At 38.2% G+C, this 16427-nt stretch overlaps 1 protein-coding gene across 3 annotated transcripts in view; it reads right to left on the reverse strand.

The window, feature by feature from the left end:
- Positions 1-16427, reverse strand: part of PHACTR1 (phosphatase and actin regulator 1) — a 348094-nt gene that overhangs the window by 33374 nt on the left and 298293 nt on the right. For all 3 annotated transcript variants that reach the window (XM_060189337.1, XM_060189335.1, XM_060189336.1), the window contains 2 exons: positions 8920-9167; positions 6279-6435 (listed from right to left, as the gene is read on the reverse strand). In XM_060189337.1, the coding sequence (XP_060045320.1) occupies positions 6279-6435; positions 8920-9167 (405 nt within the window). The remainder of the gene's footprint in view (positions 1-6278; positions 6436-8919; positions 9168-16427) is intronic.

The following is a 16427-nucleotide window of genomic DNA, read 5'->3' on the forward strand; positions in this document are numbered from 1 at the left end:
CAGCCATGATCGAATATGGGGAAAATGTCTATTGTTTATACTTATTTATTTTTCAGTGTGGTACTAAAGAATGAAATTCAGGCCTTGTACATGCATATGACAGTTTGGTGGTAAGTGAAGGGTGTTGACGTTTCTCTTGAGGAGATGTGAAAAAGCCTCGGAAATAAACATTTCCTTAAAGTGATTTAAAATAAAATCAATAGAAAAAGTGTTTTGAAAAAAAAAATCTGAATTTCTGAATCAGAGTCTGGGGAGGGACTGTAAAAGAGCACTGTAAGCTAATCCCTAGGTAATGCTCACACCATTGACCATACCATGGTAATCACCCCACTAACCACTTGCTTTCCATATTGCCACAGGCATGAAAGGCTTGAGATTCAAACTTCAGTGTCACATGTTTCAGACCTTCCTACATGTGTAGATATTGTTACTGAAAGGCAACAGAAAGAAGAGGACATCCTACTCCTTCGTCCTTGCTTGGTTTTTCTGTCTTTTTGATATATTTACACACAGTAGGCTGAGTCATTGATCCATCATCCCGCACTTCCCAAATTAAGTTCAACAAAAACTTAAGCCCAAAAATGTTTTTTTCTTGACTTCTTTGGTTAAGAAAACTTTTGTAGTTGAAAGATGTGTTTCCCTTTGTTGTTTAGCAACTGTAAGCCTGAACTCTTTTTGTCTCATTGATAAGATGGGATTCCAGTGGATTTTCAGGCCTGAGGTAAAGACTGTCAGGCTAGGTCCTGATGGAAATGCATTTTATCAGCAGCAAAGGGCACAGATGATGTTATGTCAGGGGCCATCACCCTGAGTGGTTGATTCTCCTTTTGTATAGCCAACTACTATAAGAAATTGAGCTATTACTTTTGCTAGCAGCTAAGATGAACTATAAGCAAGAATAGTCACTGCATATTAGCAATAAGATGGAAGAAAGCAACCAAGCACTTAAAAGGATTCCCTGTATTTAACTCTTTCAGGGAAAGACTACTTTCTTAAAATGTGGTCATACACAAAACTTAGATATCCTCACTTACTCATAGGTGGAACTTGGGGAAAAAAAGTAAGGGGAATTACAAAATGAACTTAAGACTAGGTGTGATATATTTCAGTGAAACCTAAAGCCCTAAATGGGGGAGGTGGGAGGGAATCAAGTGGGTGTTGAGTGTGGTGAAGGGAGATCCTCCCAGAAGTCCCTGATTTCAGTTTGTGATAGGAGTGTTGTGCAGAGACCTGCCATGGAGAGAGAAGAAACTGTACTTGTATGGAAACTTATTTTGTAAGTCATTATTTTCCCCTCAATAAAGTGATTTGAGAGATAAAAAAATATGGCCATATAGAAGTCTAGAGGATTCATCCATTCTCTGGTTGATCTGCAGTTTAATAGTTTTGTACTCCCCCTCCCTGGAACCAAAATATGAAATGCTGATGCAATAATCCATCATCTAAAATAGTTAATGAAAACAAAACAAGAGCTCCTATTCTGTAGTAACAACCACTCTCCACCAAACCTTTCTAAGTTTTAAACACAGAGATCAGTTCTATTCCTGCTGGGTAACAAACAGCTCTTTTGTCCACTACACTTACTGTATCACTGAAAATGCACAGGCATCTAGGGCAGCTGCAAATAAAGAGTACTGGAAGTGCCTGAAAAGATGCAGCTTTGTTCCTCAGCATCTCCCATGGGGTTTGGAAACTGTAGGTCCTTTCTTCCTCACACACACTCGTACAAACACATATGAACATATAAGCATGCACTGTTGTACAGACATTGCAGGGGCTCAGGAATTCCATCTTGTTAATAACACATCAAGAGCTCATTCTAAACACTTTAATATGCATTTTTTAAAAATTTTTTAACAGTTGAAAGCGAGGGTTGATGGATGCAAACGTCTCTGCAAGGTTCTGAGACATATTCAAGGGCTGTGGATCCTCCCTGTGACAGGACTAGTTCATGTCTCTGACAAAATCTCCGCTTGTTTGGTTTTAAAGTTTTATTCAACCTCTTCCCAATACCTCTTATTTAAGTATTCTCACCTTTCATTGTAGCTTTTCCACCTTTCATTAAAAAAAAAACAAAAACGACTAGAATGACAATGAAAATGTGATTAACTTTCTACTGGACAGGCACCGCTATATAGCCTCAGCTCAACTTAGCACCTTCCAGATGTCAGCATTTCTGAAAGGCTCTGAAAAAGAATGTTCTATTTTGTGCACTGAGGTAATGGGTGATGTCAAATGATCTGAAAGCAGCACAGCTACTGGACGAGTTCACGTGTTTGTGATACAAATGCTGCGGGACTCCATAACTGCACTGAAGGCATATTTCACCTTGAATTTTGCTTATGCCAGTCACTCTGTTTCAGTTAGTGACTGGTGGCTAAAATTTAGTTTCATTTATTAAAGGTACAAAATGCACAGAAAAAAGTCCATGTGTGTTGGAAGGTAGCTTAGCTCAGAGAGCACCAACTTTATTGTGGGTGAGGCCCCAAGTTCATCCCAGACTCCACATGGAAGCACCATGGAAAACACCAAAGGGAAGTCTGTGGGTGGTAGAGCGGTGCTTTGCTGTCTTCCTTTTCTTCTCTCTCTGTCTGTCTCGGTATATAGACTTTTTAAAGAAAATTGGGCAATAAGGGGCTGGGTGTGGTGTACCTGGCTGAGCACACATGTTACAGTGCACAAGGACCCAGGTCCAAGTCCCCGGTCCCCACCTGCAGGGGGAAAGCTTTGCAAGTGGTGAGGCAGTGCAGTGCTGCACGTGTCTATCTCTGTCCCTCTCTGTCTCCCCCTACCTTCTCAATTTCTGGCTGTCTCTACCCAATAAAGATAATTTTTAAAAAATTGGGCAATGAAGGCTACTATATATGCAAGTATAAAAAAATAAGAAAATTATTATCCTGAATCACTGACATTCACTCTTTGACAGTGTGAAGAGGAGCAAATATTAAGTGACCCCTTTCCACTCTCTCTGGTTCCTTCTGAGCTGTGCTCCATTCCACTCCACGCCACTGTCAGAACGCTGGCTAAGAGGAGGAAGGCTGCAAGCACCAGACATATAAGAGGGCCATATCAGAACTTTCCCCAAGCCTATTTTTTTTTTTCTTTCAGGCGATTCACCCTGGCACATGTCCAGAGTGGATCAAGTCAATCAAAGTTGAACTGAATTCATAAAAATTTTGGTTATTCTTCCTATTTTTAGAAAGTGCTTTTGCAGGAGAAATTACCTAGTCTGGGAGATGCTCAGGCTGAATGTGTCTGTAGATTTTAAGGGCAGATGTCACTTTCTGTCTTGGAACTAAGCTCTGGTTGTGTCAGATTCACAGCAACAATTTCCCCCATATCATAAACAGATCAACCTTCAGTTAGAAGTTAGAATTATCATATTTTATTACCTGTGCTACAAGTATAGAACCACTTTTATTTTTCTCCCTTGAACATGGCATTATGATTTAAAGCAACTCATAACCCTCTGTACATAATGCTTTATTTTCTGCTTATGTGACTAGAATATGCACTACTCAGCATAGATATCTATTTAGGATACTCTTTCTAGAATATTATTGAATTCAGAATGAGACAGGTTAACAGATTAGATTTTATAAGAATGATCAGGCTATCATTTCCTTCCTTCCTTCCTTCCTTCTTTCCTTCCTTCCTTCCTTCCTTGGTTATTGCTGGGGGTTGATGCCAGCACTACGAATCCACCACTTCCTGCAGCCATTCTTTGCTTTTTTTCTTTCTTTCTTTAATTAAAACAGAGAGAAATTGAGAGGGGAGAGGGAGAGAAAAAGAGATGGAGAAAGACTCCTGAAGACCTGCTTCACCATTTATGAAATTTCCCCTGTGCAGGTTGGGGAACAGGGGCTTGAACCTGGGTCCTTTGCACATGGTAATATGTTCACTCAACAGGGTGCATCACTGTCTGGCCCCCATTATTAGTCTTTTTTACCATATCTACCATAACAAAGATGACTTTTTTTTTTTTTTTTTTTTTTTTACTAGAGCACTGTTCAGCTCTGGCTTATGGTGGCGTGGGGGCTTAAACCTGGGACTTTGTAGCCTCAGGCATGAGAGTCTGTTTGCATAACCGTTATGCTATCTACCCTCCACTAAGATGACACATTTTAAGTGATGGCAATAATAAAGAGTGAGGAAGAATGAGGAAGAATTTGTGTGCTTTTTAAAGGAGGGTCTAACATCAGATCTACCACTATGGTCTTTATTGCTGGTATTCATGTCTTAAGTACAGATTCAAATTTTTGTCACAGTCTCTAGGCACTTTAAACCTAAAGTCTTCTGATTCTCAAATTCTAGTCATTGGGGAAATTAAAAAAGCAGTCATAGCTATTTTAACCAGTTTGTTTAAACTTAGTATATTTGTCAGCAGTCATTTTTAAACAGTCTGAAAATCATCTGACCAAACAAAGAGCTGGATCAAATGTTCCTTTAATTAATATAGTATATTGCTTTAATGAACAACCCCCAAAAAACTACATTCAAACTAATTTGGATACTCGAATATGTTAAATCCAGATAGTTCCTCTCTCTCAATTACCTCACACAGGATAGTTCTGTCTCATTTGGGATCTTTTCTCTGCTCTTATTTAGCTTTCTTTTTAAACAATATTTTATTTAATTATTATTGAATAGAGACAGAGATAAATTAATAAGAGAGGTAGAGAGGGAAAGAGATAAGAGAGACACCTGTAGTTCTGTCTCACCACTTGCTAAGCTTTTCCCCTGCAGGTGTAGACCAGGGGCTTGGACCTATGTTCTTGTGCACTGTAAGGTGTGTGCTTAAACAGGTGCAGCACCATATGGGCCCCCTTATCCAGCTTTCCAGTCCTATTCCTATCTCTGACACCAACTTCTCAGACAATATTCCTAGCCCACCTGCATGTTTAGCTGTCAGGCTCAGCAAAAATTAGTAAAGTCATGGACCCCTTGGAATATACCTAAAATAGACTTCCTAGCTCCTTCCAACATGAAGACCCTGAATTTCATCTGCTATACTTTTTACCTTTAGGTTCCTGATTATTAAATAAATTGTTCTGCTTTGTATCTTAATGCTTTTTGGCCATCAAGTTGTAGATGCTAGCATGAAGCCAACCTGACTTCCCTGGGAACCTCCCCTCCCCAGGACCCTGCCCCACTAGGAAAAGGCAGAAACAGGCTGGGTGTATGTATTGACCTGTCAATGCCTATGTTCAGCAGAGAAGTAATTACAGAAGCCAGACCTTCCACCTTCTGCTCCCTATAAAGAGTTTTGGTCCATACTCCCAGAAGGATAAAGAATAAGGATATTTCCAATGGATGGGAGGGGATATGGAACTCTGGTGGTGGGAATTGTACCCCTTATTATTATTATTATTATTTACCTCTAGATTCTTTTTATGTACAGTTTCCTCATTTGAGAAAATGAAATAACAACTGCTAGATGAGTGTCTACTGAGGTTCTCAGACCATTTTAAATACTTACACAGTTTATTTCTCACAACTTCTCATTTAGAAATGCAGAGACACATGTCAAGAATGGTTTTCTCAAGGATACACATGTGGTAAGAGGTCAAGTTGGGTGGAACCCCAGGTAGTTTTGAGACACTTCACTAAACACTCAGCAGAGGGTCTGGGATAACATCACGGCTCATGAGACGACTATTATATAATAGTCAAGGAGAACACCCAGGAACCATTTTGGGTGACATAACACAAGTCACTAAATTTCTCTGTACCTGGTGTCATTTGTAAAATGGACACACACACATATTCACTCCCTTGGGAAGTTCAAAAAAGAAATGATTTAATATGCATGAATTGTTTAGCAGAGCGCCAATCAACGCTCCATAAATGCTAGCCAATTGTCTAGTATATTAAGGTAACATACTTTTATGCCTATGTCTACAAAGCTCATACATACAGGAAAATCACTCCAGAAGAACCACAGTTCAGTAATGACAAGTCATTAGCAACCACTGACCTTTTCTAATTGCATAATATAGCTGAAAGTGTGGTTATTTGTTTTGTGCAAACCAAATCATAACTCCTCTGTGTGTAGTACTTGATTCTACTGGATGATAAAGATTTTTTTAAATTAAAGTTGAAATTTAATCCAGTACCACTTCTAAGATTCTGAATAGTAAAGGAAAGCAATGAAAGAAGCAAATCTATATGAGAAATGTAATGTTTTTCAGTGACTTTTTCTGCTGTAAATTTTTCAGGCTTTTGGAGCCTTAATTCTTCCACTAAAATCTATGGAATTGGTGGTTCTGCTGTCCTACCTGGTAAGCTTGGTGCCAATCTGTTGCCTCAGCTCCAGTCTCTCTTCATCCGTCTGCCTGGGAAGGATATTCTTTTCTTCGAGCTCTCGTTTGGAGGGCCTGTTGCTGAGCTTGATGGCTAAGGAGTCCTTTCTGCACACCTTCATGGCCAGGGAGCCTGCAAGAGGGAGAATCTGTCAATAACTGACTGACACACACTTTCCTGGATTTTTCATAGGCTGATCATGGTTCAAAAGGCAAAAATGCTGGAAGACATCAAGGGTTTAACACCTGAGCATGGTTTAGGCATCAGGTAGTTTCCAAAGTGTTCCTGTAATCACCATATTCTGTGTACCTAGAAGCATGTTGGACACATGAGGAACACATGGGAGGTGCGGTTGGGTCTCTGCTCTCTGGAACTGCCAGCATTCAGGCAACATAACAGAGGGTAGGCCAGGCTGTGCAGTGCAACAGAATTTATGGGGCTGAGAGGACAGTCCATAGATGAGAAGAGATGGTGGCATGCATAAGGGAACTATCTTCCTAGCATGCAGCAGCTGGTGTGCGTCTGCATGCAGGACATCTCAAGCGTGTTAGATAATCTAGGCAATCACTGGAGATGGAGGAGATTTGCCACAGTAGGGGTAGGGGTGTATAGAGAGAAGTAAAGTTCAGTAGAAAGAGTAGGACCAGTTTGAGAACCAGAATTGGCAGTGGGATCACTGAGATAGTCAATATGCCCTTTCAAAAAGGTTTATATATGTATTTTTCCTTCCCTCCTCTTACTATGTTATTAGATAGGACAGAGAGAAGATGAGAGGGCAGGGGGAGATAGGGAAGGAGATAGATAGACAGCTGCAGATCTGCTTCACTGCTTATAAAAAGTCCCTTCTGTAGGTGGTGTATGTATGGCGGGGGGGAGGGAAAGAGAGAGACTGGAGCTTCATTATGCTCTGGTATATGGAGGTGCCAAGGATTGAAACTGTGGCCTTTGGAGTCTTAGAAAGAATTACCCAGCCCAAAGTGTCAATAGTATGAAGGTTGAAAAACTAAAATATTTAATTTAATTAATAAATTAAAATATTTAATTCTCTGGACAAGAAATGGTGATTGTGGACTAAACATCAGTTCCTTCCATGCAAGGATCATGTGACTATTTGGCTGATCTTTTGTGGTTCTCTCCTCACCATTATTTTGATCATTTCATTCATTTAACTAAAACTCTTGCTAGATCTCAAGTTTAGCTAGATTTTTGAATTCCGGTATGAGTGAAGCAGGAGAAAGAGACTGGGAAGTAGTCATTTTGGGAACTGGATTTTATTGGATAGTGTGTGTGTGTGTGTGTGTGTGTGTGTGTGTGTGTGTTCTTTCATTCTTTAGTGGTTTTTGATTAAGAGCTCTGGAATAAGACTTTGACATCATATTCCGGTCCTGTCACTCAAGGACAAGAGGCTGTTTTACCTTACTTCTTAATTTCCATCCGTTTTCTGTGAAATGGGGCAGTAATGCCTGATCTACCAAGTATAAGATAGAGAGAAACAAAATTTATTCAGTAAGAGGCTACTCATAAGATAAACTTGTTTACTGAAAAAATAATTGAAGGGGCCAGGTGGTGGTGCACCTGGTTAAGAGCACACATAACAGTACATGAAGACCCAGATTTAAGCTCCTGGTCCCCACCTGGAGGGGGAAAACTTCAGGAGTGAAGCAGGGTTGTAGGTGTCTCTCTGTCTCTCTATCTCTCCCTCCCTTCTCAACTTCTCCCTATCTCAATCTAATAAATAAATAAGTAAATAAATAAAAATTTAAAAAAGTAAGCAAATATCAGTTTATATAAACTTAACTAAAAAGAAGTTATTTCTCCTGGCAAGAAAGGTTTCTTTTTGTTGTTTGTTTTTAGCTTTGCTTTCTTATTTGCTCTCTTGTTCTTTGCCTAAATTTAAAGGCATTTAAAAATAGTCACTAGTCAGCAAGGCAGCCAGCCCACTTGGATAGAACTTGCTTTGTGGCACCCTTGAGCCAGTTTTGGGACTGCTCCTAATTGTACTGAAGGAAGTTTTAGTGCTATAGTGTCTTTCCCTCTGTCTTTGTCTTTTTATTTGAAAAAGTTGGCCTAGATAGTGAAACCCCAGTAAGGACAAAAACAAATAAACAAACAAAATAATTAAATAAAAAGAAAAAAATGCCTTGAATAAGACATTTAAAACCAGACCTTAAATGCTGAGATAAGCTTCAAAAGAATTTGTTGCATATACAATAGTATGTTCAAATAGTTTATAAACTGAATTGAATTTTAGGGTTACCCTTTCTTTCTTTCCTCCTTTCTTTCTTTCCCCTTTCTTTCTTTCTTTCTTTCTTTCTCTCTTTCTTTCTTTTTTTTGAGGGGTAGGGGTTGCATCCCAGAGGAAGCATTCAAAGTAAAACTTATAAAAAAGTAAGAGGTAATAAGCAAGATGCTGCAATTTTTAGAGACAAGAGGATGTTTCTAGGAGATTTACATTTTCATTTCTACTAGTCAAACCTCAAGAGGTTAATAGAGTTTACTTATGACGCAGGCCACTCAACAACAGATCCTGGATTTGAACCCAGTGTGTTGTCAGCTCTCTTAGCTGTTTCTACAAAGCTCCACCCCTGCCCCACCCCACAGTGAGGAGCCACCCACTGGTATATAATGAGCTGTCATCATCCTCGTCTTCTTCCTCTTCTTCCTCTTCCCTTGTATAGAGGCAAGAAGATTCTTCATAGTCCGATTCATGAGGCACATTTTCTTTATTGTCATCACATTCAATCACAACAGTTGGCACTTGTCTTATTTCCGGAAGGCCCAGAGGTCCTGCTTTTGTGACACCGTCACCGGAGTGCAAACCAGAGCTGTGGTAAGAAGTGGAACAGGGGACTCGCTGCTCAGAGCTGTTTAGAGAGAGGGAAGAGAAAGTTCATCAACTATGACTAACATCCTGTGTATGCACCAGAGCTTTCACAAATTCTGTTGTCCAGTTTTAAGCGATAGTCTATTGGAAAGTTTATGTCTCAATTCTCTTTGAACAATTACATATTTTAGGACAATGGAATTTTCTTGTGATGGCAGCAGAATGGAATAGAAAATAAGAATTTTGGGCAGGGGTAGATAGCATAAAGAGACTCTCATGCCTGAGGCTCCAAAGTCCCAGGTTCAATCCCCTGTACCACTATAAGTCAGAGATGAGCAGTGCTCTGGTAAAAAAAAAAAAAAAAAAAAAAAATTGAAAAAAAAATTTTAACTCTGTGGATGAAGGTGGTGATGGCAACACAAAAATGTAAATGTATTTACTAGCACATATGAATGGTATACATTATGTAGTGCTCAGGAATAAACTCAGGACCGTTTCCGTTTCTATGCATGATAGCACTGGAAAACCATGACCTTTTTTGTTTTTTAATAATTTTGTGCTTTAAATATATATGTGTGTGTAAAAGCGATCAGGTCATAACATTATCACCCATAGAACTCCAGTTATTTTTGTCCTTGTGTTGTCCGTGGACAACAATGAAGCCTAGAGGTCTCCCATGGAAGGTATACATTCTACCACTAAGCAACATCTTAATGATTGAATTAGTCATTTAAAAATGATAAAGATGGTAACTTTCATGTTCCATGTATTTATTAGAATTAAAAAAAATGTGGGGAGGGATGGATATGGAGTTCTGGTGGTGGGAATTATGTGGAATTCTACCCCTCTTATCCTATGGACTTGGCAGTGTTTCCATTTTATAAATAAATAAAAAAGGATTACAAAACACAAAGGTAAAAAAAGATATGTAATTTCACAAATATTTCTTTATATTACTATCTCCAAGTGGTGAAGGAGGCTTCATTTGCAGTCCACATATAGGAAGAAAGTTTGTTGGTGAAGATGGAGATTCAGGCAAAAAAGAGATAGACATCGACCTATCCTATAACTTGGAAATTCCCCTCCTGGGGATATAACCTAAGGAATCAAAAACATTCATCCAAAAAGATCTGTGTATACTTATGTTCATAGCAGCACAATTTATAATAGCCCAGACTTGGAAGCAATCTAGCTGTCAAACAACACATGAGTGGCCAAGAAAACTATGGTGTATATACACAATGAAATGTTACTCAGCTATTAAGAATGAATTCACCTTCTTTGCCTCATCTTGAAAGAATCCTGTTAAGTGAGATAAGCCAGAAAGAAAAGGATGAATATAGAATGATCTCATTCATGAACAGAAGTTGAGAAATAAGAACAGAAAGGGGAAATACAAAGTAGAACTTGGACAGAGTTTGGTGTATTGCTGCAAAGTAAAGGGCTCTGGATGAGGGAGGCAGAGGGCTGCCAGGTCTTGGTATATAATAGGAGGACCTAGGCTGCATGAGAGTGTTTTGCAGAAAACTGAGAAATTTTACACATATATAAACAACAGTATTTACTGTAAACCATTGCCTCCCCATAAAAATGTTAACAAAAATAAACGATGTGTAAGGCTTCAGTTTTCAAAGATATGTAGCATACATGAGAGTAATTGAGTATGGAAGAAGACCATGGGAAATGTCATGAACTGTAGAAAAAGAGGCAAGCTGGGGTGGCACTGGAGGTAGTATAGTGGGTAGAATGCTGAACTTATAGGTCTTGAGTTCAATACTCAGCTCCACATTTGCCAGAATGATGCTTTGCTTGCTCATTCTTTGCTGCTTTCTCATAAAATTAAACAAATATTAAAAAAATAATACAAAGTTGGGGATATACGGTTGGAGAATCCTGCACAAACTCCAGGTTGAATATAGTCAAGGCTGACTTAGACAAAGCTCTCTCTAAATGGTGAAGTCAGATCCTCAGTTGTCATAGGCACTATACCAGTTTGGATTAAAATTTTTTTTGTTAGGCTAATTTTCCAAAAAGCAAAGATGATGATATTCTTGGGTTTACTTATGTTGAGCCATCTCAGATAATATATATATTTTAATTAAAATTATCTTCTTCATAATAAAAATCATTAAAAGTTCATTATAAAAATTAGTAAATTCATATCCTCAAATATAAGCAAAAGAAAGTACTTATTCTCTTCATAGAGCCTACCCTAGGCTTCTAGAGCAATTTATAATTCTTTTTATGACAGGCTTTGAATGAATTCCAGCAAGAATAATGGAGTCAGAAACACAGCTGAATTTAATAATTCTTTTTTAGATTAACTGTAAGTAGAATTTATATCTTTCATTTAAGGAATTCTAAACATAGGAAACTCAGTGCATTTTACCATCTGAAAGTGCCTGGCACTTATAATGGAATGGAATATGGGACTACACTTACATCAATACATTTTACATTAGAACACTTTATCCAACAGAAAAAAATCTTACTCATGCCACATGAATGCATGATAGTCCCCTCTGAAACTTTCAATTATGAGTTAAATAATTGCCATGTTTAATTTAAATTCAATTAACTTTCTTCCTTCCATTCTTTCCAAAGAGCTGCTTCCCTCTTTGTATTTTTTCACATAACTCTTCAGTGACATAAATGGAAAATCTAGTTAACACACTATGAGCTATGATGTTCAAGGCAATTAATTAAATAAACAGAATCTTTAGCTACTGAGTAAGATTAAATCGCGTATTTACAAAAGTACATCTTATTATGTAGTAGCAGTTTAAGGGGTTCATTGCTCACCAAATTTAATACAAATGGCAATGAAAGCAGAAGGTGGTTGGCATAAAAGATGCTTGCATGGGTGACGAATGAAATAGTTAACTGAAAGTGTTACTTTCAGTAACTGTAGAGTTACAGCTACACATTGCATGAAGTGATAATATATCTTACCTTTCAACCATGCATGGATTTCTTCATTGGAAGAAATTAAGGGATGTTGGAATGGAAGAGGCATTTTTTAAAAAGTAATTCTATGACTCATGTCTTTCCTCAACTCTTCCTATTGATAGTTTAATTAATAATGGTTCCTATAAAAGCATAGAAATGGGGAAATAACTGGAATATGGGATAAAACCAGTCTATAGATGTTCTTTTCTGGCAGGAAGAAACTTCTGAGGAAGATAAAGTTGAATACCAGAAAGCATATGAATTCGTTCAAGTGTCAGCTTCTAGGTAGTCTCAAGAGGATAAAGAAAAAAAATATGCAAAGGATTTAAAGAAACGTCTCTGATAAACCAATAATGGTTTATCTTTCCTCAAAGGGAAGTGTACAGACTCGAATAGAAGAGAACTAGAAAGAGGGTCCCCAACCATGCTTGTAGGTATGGAGCATCATGCTACTAGCCCGGAAGATATAGACTATCATGGTGTACTGCCTGTTGGGGGAGCACTCTAGAAATAGCAAGAGATTTCATCTGACCAATCAGGTCCTCTAGCTGAAGTGAGACTTTGACATGTGATAGAATATCTAATTTATTAATAAGATGAAGAAAGTTCCTCCCTTCTCATTTTCTTTTTCCAGAAAACGATATGAATTTGCTAATGTATCCATTGAAAAGGTGATTGGGGGTAGGTGGATGTTGAGAACAAATACCCCAGTTATAACATTTTGGAAACTGCAAAAACATAGGGCAGTAGGAAAAGACCCACTGGCTTTTTCCAAAATGGAGACCCCAAATCTTTATCTACAATATTCTTTCCTTTAGGTTCATGATTAGTCAACAATTTGTTTGGCTTTATATCTTAACTCTTTTTCAGCCACCAGGTTCCAGATGCTAACATGATGCCAAATGGAATTCCCTGGGAAGACAACTCCACCATCTGTCTTGGAGCCTTGCCTCCCCAGATCTCTGCCCCACCAGGGAAACAGAGACAGGCTGGGAGTATGGATCAACCTGCCAATGCCCATGTTCAGCAGAGAAGCAATTACAGAAGCCAGACCTTCCACCGTATGCACCCCATAATGATCCTGGGTCCATACCCCCAGGGGGATAAAGAACAAGGAAGCTACCAAGGGAGGGGATTGGATATGAAGCTCTGGGGGTGGGTGGGCATTGTGTGGAAATGTACCCCTTTTATCCTATAGTCTTGTCAATATTTCCATTTTATAAAAAAAATTAAAAAATAAATCAATCAATAAACAAATAAATTTTAAAAAATAAAAACAAAAAACCAAAAAAGTAAAGACAAACACCAATAGAAGAGCTAGGAAAGGATATTAGAAAGACAATATGGTTCCCTAGCTTGTGAATTCCAATAGAGAACTGAATTTAAGTTTTGTCAGTCTCTTGACATTAGGGGAACTGTTTAGCTTCTCTGAACTTGATATTCTTTGGGGGAAAATTGAATGAGTTTTATCTGTTTAGTAGGGCTGGTACATGTGACGTGTCCTAATGGCCTGGTCTTCAAAAAGACCTTCTCTTGCTGTTCACAGAAGGGGCCTTCCAAGTGGTTATGAAACAATGCAATTTTCCATAATTGTTAGGAGAGCTTTTAAGAACTCAGATCTGCTCATCTCACCCATTAGAAATCAGAATGACTGCCCAGTCTAAAAAAAAAAAAAAAAAAAAAAAAAAAAAAAAAAAAAAACCAGTGTCCTTGTAGTGACACCAGCAGAAAACCTAGTTAACACATTATAGACTTCACTACATTCATGGCAAAGAACGAAATTAACTTAAATGCAGCACCTGATTACATTTGGTCTCCATTCTTAGTAGTTGTAGGCAAGAAGGGGAACACCCAGACAAATGCTGGTCTTAATAACACTGTTTTCATATTAATAGAGTTGTCTCTTAGAAGACTTTCTTTTTTCTTTTCTTTTTTTTAAATGTTTTATTTTATTATGTAACTTCCCCCCTTTTGTTGCCCTTGTTGTTTATTGTTGTTGTTATTATTGTTGTTGTTGTCATTATTGTTGGATAGGACAGAGAGAAATGGGGAGAAGGGGGGAAGACAGAGAGGGGGAGAGAAAGGTAGACACCTGTAGACCTCCTTCACCACCTGTGAAGGGACCCCCTGCAGGTGGGGAGCCAGGGGCTGGAACCGGGATCCTTATGCTGGTCTTTGCAATTTGAGCCACCTGGGCTTAACCCGCTGCACCACCGCCTGGCTCCAGAAGACTTTCTTTAAAGGCCACACTGCTAAAGAAATATGAAAACCAATAGCCTAGATGCAATAGTTTAAATCCAGTATGACTAGGTGTGCCTAGTACAATTGGATCCAGATTATTAACCCAGCCCCATGTCTGCTCTTTATCTCTGTCCCCAAATTTAGACTTTTTCTCAATTACACACAACACTGCATATTTGTTGCCTGGATTATGCTTCCATTCCATCTTTACCTTGTCAATTTCACTTTGCCTTTTAATACTTGTCCCAGGCTACACTTTCCGTATGCTCTTGGGAGATTCTACAAGTTGTGAAAATTGTGAACATCTTTATGCTTACTACTTTCCCTCCTCAATTATATTGTAGAATCTCTTCTTAGAAGGGACTGTGTTTTATTCATGCTTGTGGAGGGTACCGTTTACTGTACCTGACTCAAAGTAGACATTCAGCAGCTGTTTATTGTTTTGCTGAATTAAAGAACTATGGGATGCATAGACAAATAGTTGGATAAAGAAGCTACAGGATGGGAGTTGGGTGGTAGCGCAGTGGGTTAAGTGCATGTGGCGTGAAGTGCAAGGACTGGCATAAGGATTGCGGATCGAGCCCCTAGCTCCCCACCTGCAGGGGAGTCCCTTCACAAGGCCGTGAAGCAAGTCTGTAGGTGTCTATCTTTCTCTCCCCATCTTTGTCTTCCCCTCCTCTCTCCATTTCTCTCTTAACAACAACAATTATCTTAACAACAACAATAATAACTACAACAATAAAAACAAGGGCAACAAAAGGGAAAATAAATAAATAAAATTTTTAAAAAAGAAGTTACAGGATATATATATTTTAACATTCTACTACTCTGCAATAAAAAAGATATTGCATAATTTGAGACAAACTGTATGAAACCGGAGATGATTATGCTATATGAAATACATAAAGAGGTGAAGAAAGACCTAATTATTTCATTCATACATAGAATACAGATAGCTAAAGCAAATGAACACATGAAAAGAAAAAAGGTAGCCAAACTGAATTTTAGACTGTGAAAACTATGGTAGCTAACAGCAAGAAGGGCAGAGCACAGGAATTTTGGTGATGGCTGTGGGAAGTTACACACATACAGATGGGCATGAAACTATACTCCTGAATCATTACATTTTTGTAAAGCAATGTTAAATTATAACAATACAAATTCTTTTGGAAAGAAACATGGGCTGGAATCAGTAATAATTATATGAACCTGTGGTTCACTAATCATATTCAAAGGATGTTCAATAAAAGATCACTTATTTATTTTATTTTTCAGGAAGGCATCCAGTGTCATATTGCAGGACTATAGGTCTTCCTGACTTGGTGGGCACTTTTTTCACTGACTTACTGGCATGGAAGAACTGAAATAGAGAAGGAAAGGTGGATGTGAAAAGCAATCACTTATTGAATGTATTGACCAGTAATCTAAAATCTTTCACATTTGGTTTGTCATTGATTCTTTATAAGAGCCCTGCAGGATAGGTGTCATTATCTTCATTTTATTAAGCAGGAAATTAAGCTCTCAGAGCATAATTAATACATTCAACACAGGTAGTGAAGGAAGGAGCTGGGATTTCACCTATTTCAAAAGATTGTTTTAGGATGTTATCTCCAAAAATCTGAATTGTGATACCTGTAAGAATGTGTTTTCTGATGAAACACAAATCTTACAGTTGTACATGTGCAAGGTAGAAGACAGACCACTAATGGCAACTGTAAAACAGCATCACTGTTTTATAAACAGCTTTATAAACTGTTTTATAAATATTCAGAACCTTATTAATAAGGATAAGTAACATTTTTTATTTTGCTGTGGCTGGGTCATAACTAAGGCACCAAGTTTAAAGAACACACTACACACATTGGATCATAATGGTTGGGTGGTGAAGTACCTCAACTGTCTATCAGTCATCATCATAACTGCTTTTGCGCTAAAATAGCAGAGCTGAATAGGGTTTCAGAGCCTCAACTTCTTACTAACCAATTATTGACAAAAGTTTTCCAGTTCTTGGACTAAACCAATATTTCCTAAACTCCATCATTCATGCTCTTTACTTTCTGTGTGTCTGCTATCCCATTTGTACTAGTATTCACTTTGTACTTTTAAGGCA

Source organism: Erinaceus europaeus, chromosome 4 (genome assembly GCF_950295315.1).
Source record: "Erinaceus europaeus chromosome 4, mEriEur2.1, whole genome shotgun sequence".
NCBI classification, from domain to species: domain Eukaryota; kingdom Metazoa; phylum Chordata; class Mammalia; order Eulipotyphla; family Erinaceidae; genus Erinaceus; species Erinaceus europaeus.